Below are 21465 nucleotides of genomic sequence, written 5' to 3' on the forward strand. Positions count from 1 at the left end.
CCTGCGCGGTATGCAGATTCCAAGCCGAAGATGTACAGAACTTCATGCAACAGCTTTGGGATGAGCTTTGAGATGACTTAGCAAGTGAGTGCAAGGATGCTCCCAACAAAGGAACAAAATATTTTACTCCCCACAAGGCTGCCACTGCGAGAAGTTCCTCTGGGCCAATGGCGTCACCGAGCCCTAACTGTTGGGCAAGGTGAGAGTACTCAGCTTCGCCCGCTGTCCGAGTGGCTTCCAATGTGATCTCGGCATGTAGACAGTTTGATGTCGGCATGTAGTACATGCTTTTGTGCATTGCATGACATGCTGCTCAGTGTTGCTACTATGTGGAAGTTGGTGCAATACCACTCTGCAATGTGCAATGACAAATAGGCTAGTTTCATTGAAAATTGAGATCTGACAGCTTAGATTTAGAGTGTTGCCATCACACATCACACAACTGCCATCACACATTAACCTGTGCAGTGTGGCAATATTGGGCGAGATTCGTATGTCGCATAGAACAGAAAAAGAATGACCATGGGCTCGATTGTTTAGGACCTTTTGCATTGGTACTGACAGCATGCTTTCACATCGCACGGTGAAGACAAAACCAGGCCTCAATGTGGAAAAAGGTTTTTTTCTAAGGCATCTCGTGTGGGCTCTTGTAGCATTTGAGGCCAAGAGCTGCTCCCCACCTTTTAAAAGGTTCCGCAAGATGGCAATGCGTAATATTACGTGAAATAACGCCCTTTCTGCTGTTTACTTTTCACAAAGGGTGCAGACCAAGTGTTTAGCAAACAGGCCGGCATCGCAGATTTCTTCGGTGTGCTATGCTCGAACGATATGTTCAGCGAGTGGTGAGGTGCGGGGTAAAATTTCTGCTGAGAGGTTCGCAGAAGCGCACAATTGTTCTCAAGGACTTCTTTGGAAACCCCGTGCTTTCTTCGTTACTATACTCATTCCTTCTGCACACAACCTGCAGAGTGGACGAGCATCTCGGATGCCTTCTGCACAGGGATGGAGGTGCTCAAGAGTTCCGTGTCTACACAGCTTCCTCGACAGGCTACGGAATCTTTTCACAACCACTGGCTGGTGCCCGATGCTGGGTACGTATGAGAAGGTTTTGTCGTGCAAGCTATCAGCAGTACACTGCAAAGGCATTGAAGGTGGTTCAGCTTTTCAATCGCAGGACCAAAAAGTACCAGTTGTTGCTGCATATAAAGAAAAACTGTTCAGGTTATAGCAGGTCTCGCAGATGTTTGTAAACCGTAGCTTCAACATGAAAATGAGAATGCGTCATGCACATGCTATTTGAATTTTAGTTCCAATTTGCATAGACCATTTCATCCTGATGACTGCCAAAGTATGCTGAACTCTGTAGTCTTTTATGCTGAAGCCATCTGTCTAGCTCCATGTGTTACATTCAGTGGCGATATTAAAGGCGCCTACAATCATGTTGTTGGGCAGACAGTGCGCTGTGGAGCACGTAAATGTGACCTCACGTTCGCACGCCTGTTTTCAGAGATGAGCTGTAGTTCCAACAACCCCTACAACCAATTTCACGGAGTTACTGGTTACTACTGGTTACTTAGCTTAAGTATGTGAAACTGAAAGGGGTTCGAAGATAGTTTGAAGGCGAAAGCATAAAAATGTAAGGTTGTGACAGCTACGCACCTTCGAGGAAACTTCCTTGGCTCACTACTGGTGCGAAATCACTTTCCGTCCAGGTCCTGAAAAATAATGAGCTTCACTATGTGTTCAGTGGCACGATTTTTTAAGCACCGATACATCGCTAGCATTCATTTAGACAGCTTGAGAATATTTTTTCTGGTAATGTGAAAGACTACCACTTTAAACAAATTCACACAGCACCCTCCGTCAACCATTTTTCTCTTTTGTTAGACATCTTATATTGTCTCTCAGTGTTTGCTCATAACCTCAGCGCTCCTGAAGGAACTTTCACTTATGGTTGCTTTTTTTATGCGTTTATGGTTAACTGCACGAAAAATCGGTTTACCCTTCCACGATCTGAAATAAGACATTGAAATCAGTAGCTACTGATGGTGGTAAAATCGAGCTACTGATAGTTGCAACCATTGCCTGTTTTGTGCAGCATTAGTGCAATACTGCACACTGCCTGCCATCTCATCACGATTTTGATGTTTTGAAATAGGGTGCAGCTATGCTAAGTAGCACAAATTTTCTTACCTTGATCTGAACACCTCGAGCTGCTGTGACCCTGAAAAGTTTGCTGACTACCTGCTTGATGGACTGGCAACCAGCTGCACCTGCAATGGGGAGCTTCAAAGTTCGCTATGTGATTTGTAGCCTGTTTCAAAAGCAGAGCAATGCACAGTAGAAGGTTGCAGTGGTGCAGTGCATTACCCAAGATGCTGGACCGAGCACTGAATCACACGGGCTAACTTTTCTATGGTGTTGCTGATCGCCTGGATCTCACCCCTGGAGCACCACTTGGAGCCTTCCAGGCACACCCCTAGGGGGCACTGCAACCAAATCTCCAGAGGGGAAGGGCACGGGGCATGTGACACACCCCTCACAGTCACTCTAGTGCAGTCCGAGGATTTAACAGCTGAGAGTTCTCATCATCTCAGCTGCCAAAGTAACGAAGAAGAGGGGCAGCTGGGAGTAAGTGCCGGAGGATACTCGCTGGACGTTCTGGACTCTGATCTTGGATTAGGGTGCACGCATTATAGTGCCTTTCTCAGTGCCGTCCAAGAGTTCAGCCTTTGGGTGCTTAATCGTGGCGAACTCATAAGGGAGCCATGTCCAGCTCCGTTGCTCTGCCCACGAGTGTTCCACTTCCGGTGTTCCTGGATCTATCGCACCTTCAAGCAGCCCCACTTCCAGGCACTAATGCCCAGCTGCAGTCGAATCCCAAAACTCAGGACTCGCTGTCCACACCTCGGCTGCAGGCACCCAAGACATGGGGCATCAGCACTACATGGCCAATTGGTGAGTGTGGAAGCACCTTCAAGGGCAATTATACACTGCCACCATTAGATTTGCTAAGAAGCTATGCACCAGTCTGCTCATCCTAGGTGCTGTAACAAGTGGATTAAGCACGACTAAGGTGTCCACTGTTCCAAGAGGGCAGTTATGCGCCTTTCCTTTGTCTTTCCTTTTTATTTGCGACGGTGCCGAGGCATCGCAGTATTAACACATCAGCCAGAGATGGAAACTTAAGTAGCCACTCTATGCCAGAAATATCTGCGGTACCTTTTCTGCAATGATGAGTGTTATTAGGGAGTCTAGAAAGAATGTGCTGTGCAACTAAGGAAGATTACTAACTGGGTGCTGTAATTAGGACAGTGCTGGTTGATGGTACTGACTGGTGGTTTGGTTTAACAGCACAGGAGGAAGAGAAATTGCATTTGCAGTTGGCTGAGCATGTGTATTTAATTGCTGGCCGCGATCAATGCTCATTCAACTGTCCTTTGCTGCATGCCATCCCCTCTTCCCATGGCCTCCCAGACTTGCTCCTCCTGGCCAGTACCTGGGCAGCAGCTGCAGTCTCCCCAGATCAAGTGAGGTGCCACTGCACAGCAACCCCTATCATCCACAGGCTTCTTCCACTGCTCAACGGCTCCTTTGAAGTCTTTGGCTGGTGGAGCGCCACCATGACTCCGCAGACCAAAAATGAGCAGACGCGGTCAATGACACAGCGTCTTGGTTTCGCACGTTTTGAAGAAACAAAGACTATCAGCAACGGTAATAAAATATAAGCCTGATCATCGTATATCTAGATGAACACATAAACTTTATCCAAGCGACGAAAGCACGTTTGGTACGCATTCACGAGCGAAAACTTTGTGTCATGCAATTTCGGATGCAAACAGGCAAGCGGCAGGCAATGGCCGGTTCGGCGCTGAGGCGTGCCTTTTTTTTTTTTTACGCCGAGCAAGACGAATAGTGCTGAAATGAAATCTGATCAGTACAAATGTTGTACTACACTTAGCTGACTAAACGCAAAAGCGGTAAATCTTAACAAAAACAGCACTGAACCAACATGCGGCACTTACCCTACAGACACATGAGGAGTTCGTTGGCTGCCACTTGTCACGCTCGATCCGGACCAGCCACAGAAGCCTCCTTTTCGGGTCTCTTGGAAAATGGAACATCCTCTAACCATTTCTCGCCCGGTTGGAGCACTGAGGAACGCAACATCCAGGCATTAGACGTCGATGAAAGCCGCGCGAACGCAGACACGCAGCAGTGACGCCCGCACGACAGCAGAGCGGCGAGGTCGACGCGGGCAACACAATGGCGGAGGGAGCGCGCGAAAACAGGTTTAGGCGGCACCGAGTGGTTCAAAGGCTGACCTCACCCTAAGCGGGGGCGCGCGCATCGAGGCACCTTACAGCCGCCGGGTACCTGGCGCCATCTGGCGCTGAGGAGGCGGTCTGCTCATGCGCACTGGAGGTGAGCGGGCTCCCGGTACTCCGGTAACACTATCAATTTATGTGTCGTACTAGCGTGCGCTTTCAGACTCGTGGGACGTACACCCCACCAATTCTACCGCGCGACAGTACCGCGCCAGCGTCGACCAAAATGCCTGTCAGCGCCTTTTCACGGGCCCGAGTGGCGATGAGAGTAGCCGTGTGCGCGCAAGTTTCCACACACAACGACTGTCGTCTGCTAGGCTCTTACTATCGCGACCCCCCCCCCCCCCCCGGCCATGTCCTCCTCTGCCCCAGCTAACAGCGGCGTCATGGGAAAGAAAATGCAGCAAACGACAGGATGACATGATAAAGTTTTAGTCGGAATCCATATCGGCAGGGGGCAATCTCGCTGCGCACTGCAAACGCTGTTTTATCGAACGGTACCCTGGCGACCCTGACCCTGTACCTTGCACACCAAGCTTTCTAGAAAAAATCATTCTAGGTACAATGAAAACCCAAGCGGAACGTGAAATTTTTGAAGCTATGTGCATTGATAGCGAAGGTTCCAAATGCGTCAGCACCCCGTCTGTTAAGCTCTCAAAAAAAGAAATGATGTTCCTGACGCATGGCGTTGCTACTGCGCATGTGTGAGTTCAGCTATTTTGAGATGTCATATATTGATTGTTTTTCGAATAAACGGCAGTTGAAGACTAGCGTCTGTCCTGTGTATTTGTGTTTTTGTCCCGTGTGTTTACTAAGCGCTAGCAAATTTGATTCCAAACGCTTTCCAACAAGCCCAAGTTTCCGCCTTAATATTTATCATCGACACCAGTGAGACGTGGGCACTGGGGAGGTCCCTGTCCAGCGCCAAAAAACTGCAGCAGCTGGAGCTCATCTCCTGCGGACTGGCCTTCGCAGAGCCGAACAGTGAGCAGAGCTCAGCATTCGAAACTGAAAGCGACTCATATGGCGTGGTTCGCAGGCTTATGCAGCCCTTAGTCCACATGGTGCGGAATGTGAAGTCACTGCGAAGGCTCAGATTCCCTTTATCTCTCCATACACCGGAGGACCAGCGGGTGTTGTTCCACACATTGGCGAATGAAGACTCTGTCGAAGATGTGCGCTTGGAGCACCAGATGAATTGATACGTGTTCGACTCATATCGCATCGTCAGTGAGCCAGGAACTGGTGTCCAAGTAATAATCGATTGCCTTTATAGAGGTGACCCGCAGATGGACGGGATAACAGAGTGGGTCCGAGTTGTAAGAATTTTCCTGCTGGTATGCGCAGCAGCGCGCTCGGTTGGCCAATTTAAGCAGTTGCACACGTTCCACAGCCTGTCAACCCTGACGGTGGAAGTTCCTGCCTCAATTGCTGCCGAACAACCGGAAATTCTTGCTGAATTCCTGAGGCTCACCAAGATACTGAGGACGATGACATTGACATTCGAAGCGAAACGCGTGGAATCCATGGTTCTGCTCGACGGACTCGAGCTCAACACTAGCATCACGGCTCTCATCTTTCAGGGCTTGTGTAGGAGCAGGCGAGCCGGAAGCCTCCTCGCAGACATCGTCTGCTCGTGTAAGAGGTTACGGGCGCTTACGTACAACTCGCACCGCGGGAATCCATCACGAGCGCTTTTCTTTATGCTCGTCAAGAGCATCCGGAACAACATCACCCTCCTTTCGGTGACGAGGGCTGACTTCACTGTTCCAGACAGACAGCTAGACTGTATTAACGAGTCCTCACCCGCAACGGCCAGTTGCTGGCCCGCAGCGCACGATTCGTAAGTGGCCGCGCCTTCGACAAAACTGGTGCAGAGGCACTCGAGTTAATCGGCTCGAACCCCGCGCTCGTGGAAAAAGTTCATGAAATTGCGCCAGTAAATAAAACAGAAGCTGAGGACATAATCAGAAAGAGCATTGGTGATCTGGACGAGATGGACGGCGTCATGAAAGCAGCCGGTGTTGTCCGGCAAAGCGTCGTCTGCCAACAAAGCCCCGACGGCCGGCCCGGCCCAGATGCACTTCCGTGGCTTTGCTGGTTGCACCTGCGCCGATATTTGCGCCTGGTGGACATTGTAGACCCTTTTATCCTTTTATTGGTCCTCTCAAAAAAAGGTAGAAAAACATAAAAGACAGAGAGAGGATGCCTGGACCAGCAATGCTTTGCCAGGCTTAACGCATATTCAAAATAAATGAAAACGAACTAAATGTTCCAAAGAAGGAAAAAAATTAAGCAAAAAACAGAGCATTTAAAAAAAACTCAAAAGAAAAGAAAACAGAAGGCTCATCACAGTAAAAGTTAGTCGCAGGCAAACAGCCAAAGCACAACGTGCAGTCCGCGGAATAAATAGTTAGTTATATTGATTTTTATGGCGCAAAAGCAACTGAGGCTATGCTGCGCCAAACACAAGGTTAGAGTTTTTGTTAATGGTGAAGCTTTTTAAAAATACTTAGAGTTTGTTTAAAACGTTGGCTTCCTTGAGAAACCTAAAAATACATGAAATGTCAACGAGTGCTCGATCACCTAAGAGTAGCATGGGGTGTAACGGGATGCTTTCCCTGTAAAATGTTGTGAAATATTTCTTTCTTAGTTCTTCTAGCTTTATGCATGAAATTAAAATGTGGTTCACTGAGTTCAGCACCGCACATTTCACAGAGAGGTTTGTTTTGTTTGGCTAGCAGAAAGTTGTGCGTGAGGTGGGTGTGTCCAATGCGGAGCCGACATAAAATAACTTCGGTAAAACGTTCTTGATGCCTACATGATTGCCATTCCCCTAAAATTGGTTTCACAGAATGCAATTTGTTGTTTACGTGATCTTGCCATGCGGCCTGCCACTTATTTCTGAGTTTACTGTTGATAAACTTTAAGCAATCCCTGTGCGGTATGCTCACTTGTTTTATTTGGCCATTCCGGGCTTGTGCAGCGCATACATCTGCTTTTTCATTACCTACGATTCCAACATGGCTAGGAACCCAGCAGAATTTAATGTTATGTTTTTGTTTTGTGATTTTAACAATGTTATGTATGATGTTACCTATTATGGGTTCAGCAGCATTTCTGGAGTGCAGTGCTTTGAGCATACTCAGGGAATCGGTGTAAATGATGCTATTTTTGATATTCTCTCTTGCTATTTTTTCCACAGCTACAAAGATGGCATAACACTCAGCAGTAAAAACCGATGCGAATTCTGGTAGTCGCATTATCTGTTTGTTTTTTCCTTGGATTACTGCACTTCCAACGTGACTTTCTGTTTTTGAGCCATCGGTATAAAATTCAATGTAAGTGTCATATTTTTCTTGTAGTGCAAAGAATTCCTGTAATATGTACTCATTTGGCGTTTGTTTTTTATCTAAATGTGTCATTGTGAGGTCACATACTGAAGGCAGGCTGTACCATGGTGGTAAATATTCATTCCTTTGTGCAATATTCGGTAGGGCATCTAGTACTGTTAGCTCTTCACATTTATCTTCAAAGCGCAGCAGTAATGGTCTGATAGAATGTGGTTTGTTGATGAATAATCTTTTAGATGGGCACTTGGTGACAACTGGATGGCAGAGATGTTTCGGAAGAGAACGGATTTTTAAGACATATGAGCATGTAAGGGCGATTCTTCGATCCTCAAGAGCGGCTTCATTAGTTTCAACGTAAAGGCTAACTACTGGCGATGTTCTGTATGCTCCAGATGATAGGCGCAGACCAAGATTATGAATGGGGTCTAATCGTTTTAAGTAGGATGCTCTTGCCGAACCATATACTATGCACCCGTAGTCCAGCTTGGAGCGCACCAGAGAGCGATATATTTGTAAAAGGCTTGCTCTATCGGACCCCCACCGCTTCCGTGAGGGAACTTTTAGGATATTGAGGACTTGAGAAGCTTTCTTTTTAAGGTTGTTAATGTGTGGTAGAAATGTGAGTTTCTTGTCGAAAGTTAGGCCTAAAAATTTGTGTTCTTGTTTAATTGGTAGCGCAGTGTGATTCAGGTATAGACTGGGATCGACCTGTAGGCCTCGTCGCAATGAGAAAAGAGCAGCTACTGTTTTTTGAGGAGAAAATTTAAACCCATTTATGTCTGCCCAAACACTTAGTTTATTTAGTGTGATTTGTATTTGTCTCTCACAGGTTGATATGCTAGAGGACGTGCATGCTATTTGTAGGTCATCTACATAGGCTGAACACATTATGGACTTGGGTATTACTTTAGCTAAGGAATTCATTTTTACTATGAAGAGTGTCGTGCTTAGAATGCACCCCTGGGGTAAGCCGTTCTCTTGGGTGAAAGTCATGGAGAGAGTTGCTCCTAGGCGGACTCGGAATGTGCGGTTAGCCAGGAAGTCGTTCAAGCAGTTCAACATCCTGCCGCGGATACCTAGCTCTGCTAGGTCACGGAGGATGCCGAACTTCCACGTAGTATCGTAGGCCTTCTCCAAGTCGAAGAAGACCCCAATACAGTGCTGCTTGTGGATGAACGCCTCCCGGATGGTGTTTTCTAGACGGACAAGGTGATCTGTGGTCGAGCATGCTTTTTTGAACCCACATTGGTGTGCATCTAATACTTGACGAGATTCAAGTATGAAGGTCAATCTAATGTTTATTACACTTTCGAAAGATTTAGCAATGCAGCTGGTGAGGGCTATTGGTCTGTAACTGCTAGGACTTGTTGGTGGTTTTCCGGGTTTGAGAAAAGGTATTATGACTGCTTTTTTCCACTCGTCAGGTATATTTCCAGTTATCCAGATTTTATTAAAGAATTTTAACAGTGCCTCTACAGCAGCCTCGGAGAGATGTGCAAGCATAGCGTAATGCACGTTGTCTGGTCCCGGTGCTGTCTTTTTGCCAGAAGATAGTACCTTATTTAATTCTTGTAGTGTGAGAGGCTGGTTATATTCCTCATGAACACCTGCTCCAGATGGAAATTTTTGTTTTTCAGCTATTGCTTTGTGTTTCTGAAATGTGTTTGTGTAGTTGGATGAGCTTGAGATCTCAGCAAAATACTCGCCCAGTATGTTGGCCTGTTCTTCTAAAGATGTTTGTGTCCCGGGTGCTGTCAAGAGAGGAAGTGTGAAAGGGGTATGGTCACCAGTAAATTTACGAACTTTTTCCCACATTTTCTTTGATGTTATTGAACTATTTATTGAGGAGACATATTTCTGCCAAGAGGTTTTCTCTGCATTTCTTCGCACATACCGCGCTCTGGCTTTTGCCTTCTTAAAGGTGAGTAGGTTCTCTGCAGTGGCATATCGACGCAGAGCGCTCCAGGCTTTCTTTTGTTGTTTTTTTGCTAATGTGCATTCTTTTGTCCAGCACACTTTGTGTTTCTTTTGTGCAAGTCCTGTTGTTTGTGGTATAGCGAGTGTTGCGGCCGATATGATGCATTCAGTAAACTTATTATTAATTTCATCTGTGCTGAGGTGGTCACAAAATTCCTTTTGCAGAGTGGCACTTTTTGTAAAAAGTGACCAGTCGGCGAGCTGAATTTTCCAGCGCCGTGGCCTTGTGGGGATGATTGGAGTGGACGATGAGAGCCTGATGACGGTAGGTAAGTGATCGCTGCCCATGGGGTCATTTAAAACATCCCATTTAAAATCGTTAAAAAGTAATGGTGATGCGAAAGCTAAATCTAGAGAGCTCATTTTTGCTGAGCTTGGACAGCAATATGTGGCTTTTCCCGTATTTAAAACACAGACATTATTCGAAAGTATAAAATCTTCGATTGTTTGGCCTCTAGAGTCACAGCGTTCGCTTCCCCAAAACGGAGAGTGAGCGTTAAAATCGCCAACTACCAGAAATGGCTCCGGCAGTTCATCGATCAGGCCTTCTAGATCTTGGCATGTTAATGTGATGTGGGGGGGAAGATATACAGAACATATTGTTATGGTTTTGTAGCTGATGACGCTAACCGCAACCGCCTCAAGTTTTGTTTTCAGTTTGATTTCTTGAGCCGGGACGCCGCTTTGGATGATGATTGCGACGCCTCCCGAGAGTCTATTTGCATGTTCGCGATCACGCCTAAAAGTTGTATAATGTTTTAAGATATTTGAATGTTGTGGACCAAGATTGGTCTCCTGGAGACATAGGGCTAGAGGCATCACTGACCCTAGAATATGAGTTATATCACTGTAGTTCCTCAACATTCCTCTACAGTTCCATTGTATTATGAAAGCCATCTTAGTTTTGTGTTTGTACTGATTGAAAAGCTAGATCAAGTTGTTTATGGCCCCGTGACTCGTGGCCTGTCTTTTTTTGACCGATCCAGGGAGCTCCGCCGACCATCCGACGTGGACGGTGAGGGGCTGCCCGGGGTCGTGTCCATCGCCTCTGCAGAGGCACTGGACGACCGTGCAGGAGGCACATTGATTTTTGAGTTAGACCTCGACCTGTGGGAAGAGGTCTTTGGGCCCGCCGACCCGGGGGTCTGCGTCCCCTCCTTTGGGGTAGGCGGAGTAGCGTGAGCTACTCCACCAGACGGCGCGGATGGCCCCGCCCCAGGCTCACTACGTGTGACCTGGACAGGTGCCGAAGCCTGGTGTGGTGCGCCGCGCCCACGCACCACATCGGCGAAGTTTGTTTTTGCAGTGAAGGAGAATTTGTTTGTCTGAGCGTATTGCCTTCGTGCTTCTTTGAAAGAAATGTTTTGTGTTGTCTTGAGAGTAATAATTTCTTTTTCTTTTTTCCATGAAGGACAAGGTCTGGAGTAGGCAGCATGGTCTCCTTCACAGTTTGCACACCGTGAGTTAGCAACACATTCTTCGGATTGGAGGTCCGTCGAAGAGCATTTTGCGCAAGTTTTGCGGCCGCGACAACTCTGTGAGCCGTGGCCAAATCTCTGGCAGTTGAAACATCTGCGTGGGTTGGGAATATACGGTCTTACATTTATTTTCAGGTAGCCTACTTCAATGGATTCGGGCAATGTGCTCATGTTGAATGTCAAAATCAGGTGTTTGGTGTCCACTTCTTCGCCATCCTTCCGGATCTTGATCCGGTGGACGTCTATAACTTCTTGGTCAGTAAGTCCTTCGTGCATTTCCTTTTCAGAAAGGTGGACAAAATCTATTTCAGAGATGACGCCTCGTACAGTATTTAGAGAACGATGTGGGGTCAGAGAGACAGGGATGTCCCCAATGGATACAATTGTTGCAACTTTTGAGTGTTGTATGCTGTCGCGCAGTTCAAGAAGTAAGTCGCCACTGGCCATTTTTGACACCTTGTAGCCAAGGCCTAAGGCATCCGTCAAGCGTTTTGAGACTTGGAATGGGGATATTATCCTTGCTTGCGTTTCTTCTGTTTTGCTATGGATGACGTGAAATTTTGGAAATGATACTTTTCTTTTTTGAGAAAAGTCGTCTGCTTCGTTCCGCCCTCTCTTGAGAGAGCGATCAAGTTTTGAAAGGGGGGGAGCCATAAAAAATTGAGGTTTTTCGGTCATGGTGCCAGCCACCCACCATGGAGCCCAACAGGGGGACGCGACAGGAACTTGAAAGCAAGTCCTGCCCACGCCAGCTGTACACCTTAACTATAACCTAATATGACTCAACTCAGGGTAGTTGGTCACACACGGTTAACCCTCGCCGCCAGGAAAGAAGGAAAAAACAAAGAAGAGAGGAGGGTACAGGAAAGTTGTAAGAAAGGAAATAGGAAAGTGAAAGATAGAGGGGAGGATAGGAAAAGGCGACTGCCGATTTCCCCCGGTCGGGTCAGGCCGGAGGTGCCGTCTACAGGAAGCTGGGGCCAAAGTGGTGTGTTGCCTCCGCCGAGGGGCCTTAAGGGTCCAAACGCTCGGCATCGGCTCAACCACCAGGATCTCCTTTTCCCCGGACACGGCGATGCCACGCACGGCTAAGCGCGGATGCTCGGGTCCGTGGTGACGCATTGTTCACCATCATCCCCCTGCGAGGATGTCCCTGCGGATGCTCGGGTTAACCCCGTGGTGTCGCCACTCACCAACGTCTGCATGCTGCAGACGCCTCCCTGCGGGGATCGGAATAAATAATAAAAAAAGAGAAAACCCAAGTCACTGCAAACTCATGGTCACAGTAACAGTCTAAGAAAGCACTGAGTGCCGGCCAAAAAATAAAAATCAGAAAAAAACATAAAACAAAACCGAAGTCACAGTCACACAGTCACAGTCAGACAGTAAAGACACAGTCACCCAGTCAAGGACGCAGTCACAGTCACGCCACGACGAAACCGCCTATGCGCAATAAAGGAGCACGGGGCTCTCCTCTGTGCAAAGATTGGGGAAGAGAAATTAGAGGAAAGAGAGAAATCAGCGTGAATAATTTGGAATTGTACTACCAGCCTGATGTGCGGCAGAACGCCAGTTAACTCAGAAGCGGCAGCAGTGACTTAGTAGTTTTCGAGTTTGGACCCACCGCGGCTTTCGCCTTTTATAAACTGCTTATTCTCATGTTTTTTTCCTAGCTCCTCTGTATGCTGTGTATCAGCGGCTCTGAGAAAGGCTCACGCCTCACTGATCTTTTATTTGGTGTTTTGTGTAGTTTTTGCTCATGTGTTGTGGAACTGCTATGATGCTGATCTTTTCCCTGCCGCTTTTCCTGCTTGCGCCATTAATTCTATTCTTGTGACACTTTACCATCGCAGATCGTTATGTTTTTATCCTATAAATGCGCATTCCATTCCCTGCTTTTGTTTTTTTTTGTAATGTAGCATCTTTCCTTCCACTGTCGTACATAGGAAAAGGTAAAGTGCGCCCATGCCCTAATACACTGGGAACAAGCCTTTCTGAGATGGAAACTGTTTGTGAACGCAATTTTTTTCATATAACGGAAGATTTCACTATAAAATCGATATGTGCGGATATCATCCGACTGCAGTCTTGCATTTTTTTTCTATTAACGTTTTTGCGATCCTCAAAAGCGTTCCCTAATGATTTTCTATGGCAGTCTTAACTGTTCGATGAGACCGATGGAAACACTCTAAAAGATATTTCGCTACGCATCAGAAGAACGGAGCATTATCTTCGATACTTTCAACATGCAATATTCCAATTCTTGTTTTGTTTTTGTCCAACAATGTTGCACATGATTTACCATGAGACGGGGTCTTAACTAAATTTTATTAATTTCATAGAAGCTAGGCACATTAGTTCCGACAAGGTACTGTAGGCGCTCAGTTTGTTGCGAGTCTCGACTGCTGCGAACAACAGCGAACGGGTCGCAGGGTGCCTTCTGTTTTGCTCAATACCACGTAATCTGTGCCCTGTGGCCTTTTTCCTTCCCGTATATTACATGCAGCTTGTAGACTTTCTCGACGCTACAAAAAGGGGCACATCGGAAGAAGAGGGCCGAATGAGCAAGCTCATGAACTAATACATTTCAGGGAAAATCAAAATAAGGAAATAAATCGAACAAATGGAGAGTTTCTCGACCTCCGATTTTGCCACCAGCGACCGAGAACTGCAGCATGTGTTTGATTTCTTTCTTTCTCTTAATTAATTTTCTTTCAGCGATGATACAGTTAGACCATTGATTTACCATTAATAAACACCAGAACTAATATCCCTGCTACAAGGGCGTTTCGAATGCCTTCCAACTGAATGTCCTTCAACTCGACAGCCGGACTTACGCTGCTACACAAAATGTTTGCATGGCGTTCGGCTCGAGTCGACAGAGCTCCGCGGAGACATTGGAGGTTTTGGAGTGCCTTCGAAACGCGAACACAGCCAGCACCGACCAATAGCCGTCGCCGTCACTTCGCCCCGCCCAAAGCCGCGCCGCGTGACTGTGGCTGACTGGATGCTCATTCCGGTATCCGTTGTTCGCTTTCTTTTTTCTGCTGCTTGTTTACAAATACCTCGTGTGCTCGGTGAGTGCTTGATGATAATAGCACATCATTGAACATTTACCGCGTGAGCTTCCCAGTTCCCCATGGGAGTGCGCCAATGAGGACGACTGCACTCATAGTCTTCTGTACATCGCTGCGTACGAACAGCGGGGCTCTGCGGTACACTCAAGAAGTGGATCGCACCGAGCAAACACCGGAGGTGGACCCTCGGCTCCTCAGGCTATGGGAGGCACGCCGAGGGCTCACCAAGCGCTGGAAGGCACTGAAATAGCACAGTACACGGGCCTCTAGAATTCCGCCTTCATCGAAATTCGACCGCGCGGCTGGGATCGAACCCGCGTCTTTCGGGTCAGCAGCCCAGCCCTATAACCACTGAGCCACCGCGGCGGCACCGTTCACTCTTAAGTATTTGACAGGTGGATTGCGTTGCTTTGACCCGAAACCAAATTAATACAATCCATCGCAATGATCGAGTACATATAAGCTTAAAGCGTGTGGCATTTACAGCGAATTAAGGTTTCGGGTAGTTCATATTTAACAAGAAAAAAACTGAGCATCTCTGCAGGTGAGTAAAGGCATGAAATAAAAGCATGTTTGTTTAGGGAAGTTCAGCGTGCAAGCTTCGCTCCAGCAGTGAGTTATTTCTTAATTAAGGTGTACGGTAAGGCTTAGGACAGCAAGCATAAACAATAACGCTATAATTCTTGGCGACTTGATTGCAAAGCAGTGCTACAACCACTTTTTTTTTGTGTGTGAGAAAACACACTCTGGTAATGTTTTTCTGCCAATAGTACGCGTGCATGCGGCTATCTGAAAAACAAAGAGCCAGTCGTTCGCACACGTAAATTTATGCACTAAAGAAAATAGCCGTGCATAAAGGCAACTTTCACAAAGATCAAAATTACGAGTGGCGTACGTAAATTGAACCGACAAAAAAAATAAGTAAGTGGAGTTAAGCTTTATGCACAGATGCTCGGACTTTGTTTTGTATTTTGCTTGTGAAAGCATAGTGTAATTCCAGAAGTTCTACACGAAAGACTTCGGAGCGCTTTTTCGACTCTTTAAAATTGTGCCACAGTGTTCAGTTCACAAAAGCACTGGGCTGGATCTCACTGTTTCACATAGTCTGTCCCATGGAACAATTGAAGAAACGGAGTTGTATGCCCTGCTTGTAGCCTAGCTCCAGATTTCCGTTATTCGGCGCGACAGTTTATTCGTAGCCTCGAGATATCGTATATTTGTAGAGTGAAGGAGAGGGCGGTACGTCGCTTGTCGTATAACCGCTCAGCATTCACAAAACAAACTGATCGTGGAAGTAATTCAGACAGTAAACTGAGTGTGTACGCACTGGCCCTATTCGACAGATGTAGTCGACTAAAACACACCTAAGATAGTCGCAAAAAAGGGCCTGACATCACTAGCTTCCAAGAATATTCCGAGCTGGTTAATCTAGAAGGGTATATGGTTCGCCAGTATGCATTCGCTTGTCCAAAGCTAAATTTTCAGAATGAGCAGTTCTAAATGTGCGCTACTAAAATGTGTAGTGACATCTAGGCTCTGCAGGTGTAGAAGTAGACGTGTCCCGATTGAAGAAGCTTTCGCCAGTGTGCATACTATCGTGTGTAGTGACACTTCCAGATTCTCCATGTGTAGAAGGACAGGTGTCTCCAATTAAGTTGCTTTCGCCAATGAGCATACTATCATGTGCAGTGACACTTCCAGACTATGCAGATGTAAAAGGAGACGTGTCGCAATTGAAGGGGCTTTCGCCTGTGTGCATACTATCGTGTGTAGAGAGACATCTATGCTCGGCAGGTGTAGAAGGAGAACTGTCGCGATTGAAGACGCTTTCTTCAATGAGCATACTATCATGTGGAGTGACACTTCCAGACTCCGCAGATGTAAAAGGAGAAAAGTCGCGATTGAAGGGGCTTTCGCCAGTGTGCATACTATCGTGTGTAGTGACATCTAGGCTCTGCCGGTGTAGGAGTGTCGCGATTGAAGAAGCTTTCGCCAGTGAGCATACTATCATGTGGAGTGACACTTCCAGACTCTGCAAGTGTAAAAGGAGACGTGTCGCGATTGAACGGGCTTTTGCCAGTGTGCAGAATACCGTGTGCAGTGACACATCGACACTCTGCAGGTGTAAAAGGAGACGTACTGCCACTGAAAGGCCTTTCGTTAGCATGTGTATGCTCGTGCGCAGTTAAGGTTGCAGAGTCGTCAGTTGTAAAAGGGCACATGATACACTCATGCAGTCGTCCTCCTGAGTGACACCGCATATATCTCTTACCCTCGCACTTTGCAAACACCGCAAGGCCCTTGGAGCATTTAAATGGCTCTCCTCCTGTCTCAGTGTGCATGTGTCTCGTAACATCGGCAAAGTTCGTTGAAACGTAGGCGCAGGAGGGGCAGCCTCACCCCCTGTTCTAGAGTAATTGCTAAAAAAAAAGTAATATAAAAAGTGCGGACCTTACAAGAGGGTATATGGTATGTATAAACTTTTACCTAAGTTGATGCCCAGTGAGTAATATGAAAGGATATCTCTACACTTTGTGAGAATGTCGCAACCAGTATAGTCTCCAAAGTTTTGCAGTCCCGCGTAGGTTTTTTCTTTTTGATGTTTAGCATCTAGCGTAATTATGAAATTGGGCACGAGATAAAAATATGCTGGGCACTCCAAGCAGTTAAATGTGATGATTTCTATATAAATGGAAGATAGACAATTCTTCAGAAATGGCATGAAAAATGCTGCATTGCATGGGCTTATCACTTGGATCATGTGTGCTATTCTGTGAGATGCCCAGTTTTATTTATTAGCTGTATTGGTTCCAAATGCATTATCTTTTAATTATTTGAGCCACTTGACAACTAGTGGCATACTCATATTTGACCTGGAACAATCAGCTGTGATGTTTTACGCATGTGCAGCTCATTTCAGTGGGCTGCTTGTACAAAGCTGAGCAATTCTCCTTTCAATACTGGCGTCTGTCGCCCGAATGAGTCCTGTTCAATAAGTGAATACAGGTGATAGGATTCATTGCTGGTAGTGTTCACCTCCTTTTCATGCTGGTCGTTGTCTTCGAATGAGCCCAGAACACAACTTCCGTCGTGCTAGTCGGGAAAGCACACCACCTCTGCAAATAAAACTGATAGAATGTATGGCGTTAGAGAAAATCATTTTTGTTTTCGCGCTTCCTCCGTCGGCATTAATTTCGAGCGATGGTTTAAGGATGCCAGGTTGACGGTCGCACCGAAGAAAAATTCTCCCTAAGATTCATGCTAAAATAACACACCATTCGCGGTGTGTTATTAGGGAAAGAATTTATGCAAGCTTTTAAAATAGTACTCGTAGTGTGTCTACCAAAAATATTTTGCAAAAGGATTTGCCGGGCTAGTGGTTCATTTCTGAAATAAAGAGTTAACTGCGCGAAAGGGTTAGGACACCAGAGAGACACATTCTCGACACAGAAGCGAAGACTGACAACTTTGTCAGTCTGCGCTTCTAAGTGTCGTGAATGTGCCTCCCTGGTGTCCTAACCCTTTCGCGCAGTGAACTCTTTATTTCTGTATGTACCGTCGTGAGCTGTTAAGCCAGCTCTACTATCACACCCAATGTAGGCAACACTGTGCATGACATTGTGCTCGTGTAAACCTCTGTATGTGGCGGAGTTTGACGTTGTAGGCTTTTGTAACGCTCTAGCCCTTAAAGCTTTAAGCGGTCAGTTGCCCAAGTTTTGTGCAAAACCGTGTATGTACTACCGTATTCTAGGTGTATTGATGCGATGAACTTGAAGCTGTTTTCCTTCTGCACGTCAGCGCTAACAAAAAGAATGCTTTTCATTTAGGATGACAAATTTTGTTTTGAGGAGAGAATTCGTATTACAATAAGCACTTTGCGACACCTATCTACTCATCACACAACCGAGATCATGCCTGCAAGTCTCACATACTGTGAAAACGAAGCACGAGCTCTCCAGTAAAAATTTGGCAGTCATAACCCACACGTGCAGCAAAGTTCAAATTGTCAGCATTGGTGTGTTGCCTCCGCCGAGGGGCCTTAAAGGTCCAAACGCTCGGCATTGGCTCAACCACCAGGATCCCCTTTTCCCCGGACACGGCGATGCCACGCACGGCTAAGCGCGGGTGCTCGGGTCCGTGGTGACGCAGTGCTCACCATCGTTCCCCTTGCGGGGATGTCCCTGCGGATGCTCATGTACCCATGGCGTCGCAACTCACCAACGTCTGCATGAATCAGACGCCCCTGCGGGGAACAGAAGACAGTGACGAGTCCTGCTTCGAGGAGAGGAGATAATGGCCAGTGATGCTGGTCCTACCTCTTCTGACCGTCCTGACCGTTTTTGTGCGCGTTTACGTTGCTGGGGATGCCCATCTTGTTTCTGTTAATGCTTTCGTTAGACGTAGAGGCTGCCACAAGCTAATTTGTGCCGCTACGAATACGTGTCTAAACGGAAACCGGTGTTTCTTTCGCTTGCCGAAAGCGGGGTGTGCCCAGTTGGGCAACGGGTGCGAGCTTTGAAGAAATTGATGAGTTCTGCTTCGGGTAGAGAAGAGGGTGGTCCAGGACGCTGTTGCTAGCTGTACTGACCATACTGGCCGTTTTGGGCGAATTTACGCTGTTGGTGATGTTAATCTTCTTTCTGTCGATGCTTTGGTGGGGGACCGTCATCCGCCACCTCAGATTTCTGCGTGTGGCCCTCGAAGATGGCCCGTAGGCTGGTGTGGAGGCAGCCAGAAGCGTATCTGCACCGCCCGAGCACATGTCTCAACGGTAACCGGTACTTCGTTTGCTTCGGGAAGGCGGGGTGCGCCAGGGTGGACCCCGGGAGCCATCTTTGAAGTGGACCGTCTTAGAGGTGTTGTCACTCACGAAGAAACACTACGAGGAGGTGAAATATATCAACTTTATTTATAAAAGGTTCTGTCACATTTGAATATTAACATCTGCAGGCACGCTTTGGCTCCCTCGTGATGGACGAAATGTCCCTCAAGCAAGAAAAGTAGAGATATTGGTCCAGAACAGCGAGTTCACGTGCTGCCCAAAATGACCTTCAGTGTCTGAATGAGGGGATCAACAACTGAGGCTTCGACCAAGAGAAATGGACAGCATTCATTCTGCACTTAGCAGTGGCTGAACGGCGACCTCCGAAGAGTGCTGTCGCCTGAACAGCTCAGGCTTATATCCATTGCCAAATGACATGTTTGCGTGAATTAAGAGCATATTACCAATTTTCGGGCACTGAGCCTGCAAGAGGTTGATTTAGGAATGAAATGCTTCCAAGAGCATTTTCTAGTGACACTAAGTTCCAATTTGCTTTCATTCTTTCAGGTGCCCCTCAATGAAGCATTCGAGCCCGCACGCTGGCAATGATTGCTGACTTCATGGTCACAGTGATGCAAGATTGCATTCAATGTGAGAGCTGCCTCATTAATTTGCTAGCCCAAGCCTCTCAGTCCACCACTACTGTCATCATAGCAGGCATGGACCAGGGAGGGCTGCCGTACCCTGCTCTGGCCTTCGTAGGGTTCATCAGCTGCCTGGAAGCTGCTGCATCAAGCGTGGATCTTGTCCTTGTGAGGGGGCTAAGGCCGCTAAAGAAGTTCGAAGACTTGGTGCTGCCATCACTTGCAAAGAATTCACTCTTTGTTTTCTCGAACGACACCACAGAGCCTCACAAAAAGGCCCTGCTGTAGCGCGCAAGTTGCACCAGAGCACGACCGGCTATATTGTCTTGCACCAGAGCTGCGCACACCAATACAACTGCTCTTTGAGCTTGTGTATAAAGACAAAACTGCTGCTCTGAGAAAAAAATATTGTTAATAGCCTCTAGTCGCTTACAGCTTTTTGTGGCTAGGCACAGTGTTGTATCCTTGTTTCAGTTTCGTTTCTTTCAGTGTACATATCGCCATCGTCATTCAATATGATTTCCTATATACGTGGCTTGACTGTGACGAATAAAAGAGAGTGTTTCTGCATACTGCGCTTGCGTGGTCCCGTGTCATGCGTCTGGTCTGACCCAGACACCACATATTGGCGACGAGGATGAACCGCCTACGGTGGAAGGCGACACGGAGCCCTTGCAGCCACGATCTCATCGGGGGCCAGGAGTAGCGCAAGAACGCCGGAGGTGCGCAAGAACGCCGGAGGTGCGCAAGAACGCCGGAGGTGCGCAAGAACGCCGGAGGAGCGCAAGAACGCAGATAAGTGAAATTTGCTCACACCACATATTGCGAGGATCAGTATCGGAGCCATGTCACTCGGGTGTTTCCCAGAACCGCCCCCTTTCTTGCCTGCACCCGGTGACCCGGCTGTGCCTTGGCAGCAGTGGAAACGCGTATTCCTGAATTTCCTGGAGGCCATTGGCGGCGATGAACTGAAGCCGAAGCGTTGCAAGGCAATTCTGCTAAACTCGCTCGGGGTTGAAGGCCAGCGAATATTCTACAGCATCCTTGCACAAGGAGCAGACGTGACTGCGGACGCCAAGGCCGGGGACAAGGAGGAAGAGGCGGACCAGTTCAAGGACGCGCTTGCTGCACTGGATACGCATTTCGCGAGCGCTACGAATGATTTGGTGGAGCGGCGCCGGTTTCGCCAAAGACGACAACTGCCTGGTGAGACATTTCAAGCATTTACAAACAGTCTTCGGGACCTTGCGTCTACTTGCAATTTTGGCAGTGCTACCGATAGCATGATTCGAGACCAATTATTGGAAGGCACTTCGTCACGAACAACACGTGAACGCATGCTTTATGAAGGGTCTTCGCTTACATTGCAGCGTGCTGTTGACATCGGGAAGCAAATTTAGCAAACACAACAAGAGCTCGGGGAATTCGCGCATAGCACTGTGAACAAGATTCAAGATGTGCGAAAAAGGTCAGACGCTGAGCAAGGAAGTTGCTACAGGTGCGGCTGGTCATCGCATATGGCTAACTCGACTGCATGTCCGGCGAGGAACAAGCGTTGCCACTCTTGTGGAAAAATTGGTCACTTTTCAAGCATGTGCAAATCGAATAAAAAGAAATATGCCGTTCGAAAGACCGAGAAGGCCAACGCCGTCACGGTACTTAAAATCGGTGACCGTAATGCGTCGGCGAAAGATATTCGAGCCAACATTTCTATCGGGAAGATAAGATTGTCGTTGATTGTCGACACAGGCGCTACGGTTTCTTTGCTCAGTGAAGAGCACTACCACAAATATCTAGCCGACACGTACTCATTACGACCGCCGACTGCCAATTTGTGCAACTATTC

General features: G+C 47.3%; 2 protein-coding genes across 3 annotated transcripts; both read left to right on the plus strand.

Moving 5' to 3' along the window:
* Positions 1-467: 467 nt before the first annotated feature.
* LOC149336588 (uncharacterized) lies at positions 468-4637 on the plus strand. 2 transcript variants are annotated; one of them, XM_089553007.1, is made up of 2 exons: positions 468-2958; positions 3478-4637. In XM_089553007.1, the coding sequence occupies exons 1-2, from the start codon at positions 2416-2418 to the stop codon at positions 3532-3534; spliced, it is 600 nt and encodes a 199-aa protein (XP_089409133.1). In that variant the 5' UTR covers positions 468-2415; the 3' UTR covers positions 3535-4637. The 2 variants fall into 2 exon arrangements, with proteins under 2 accessions (XP_089409133.1, XP_089409134.1); XM_089553008.1 differs by having other exon boundaries at positions 468-1091.
* Positions 4638-20362: 15725 nt separating this feature from the next.
* LOC149336589 (uncharacterized) lies at positions 20363-21015 on the plus strand. The gene is made up of 2 exons (XM_089553009.1): positions 20363-20825; positions 20990-21015. Exons 1-2 carry the CDS (start codon positions 20465-20467, stop codon positions 20998-21000), a joined length of 372 nt encoding a protein of 123 aa, XP_089409135.1. The 5' UTR covers positions 20363-20464; the 3' UTR covers positions 21001-21015.
* The last annotated feature ends 450 nt before the right edge of the window (positions 21016-21465 follow it).

The sequence above is a fragment of the Amblyomma mixtum genome, chromosome 7, assembly GCF_055824585.1.
Source record: "Amblyomma mixtum isolate Tamu chromosome 7, ASM5582458v1, whole genome shotgun sequence".
Classification (NCBI taxonomy): domain Eukaryota; kingdom Metazoa; phylum Arthropoda; class Arachnida; order Ixodida; family Ixodidae; genus Amblyomma; species Amblyomma mixtum.

What these genes read in the sequence shown, in the direction of transcription:
- LOC149336588 (XM_089553007.1), top strand. Translation starts at nt 2,416, where the DNA reads ATGGTGTTGCTGATCGCCTGGATCTCACCCCTGGAGCACCACTTGGAG. An exon ending in CAGCACTACATGGCCAATTG is followed by an intron (nt 2,959 to 3,477) that starts GTGAGTGTGGAA and finishes ATGGCCTCCCAG; the next exon opens with ACTTGCTCCTCCTGGCCAGT.
- LOC149336589 (XM_089553009.1), top strand. Translation starts at nt 20,465, where the DNA reads ATGTCACTCGGGTGTTTCCCAGAACCGCCCCCTTTCTTGCCTGCACCC.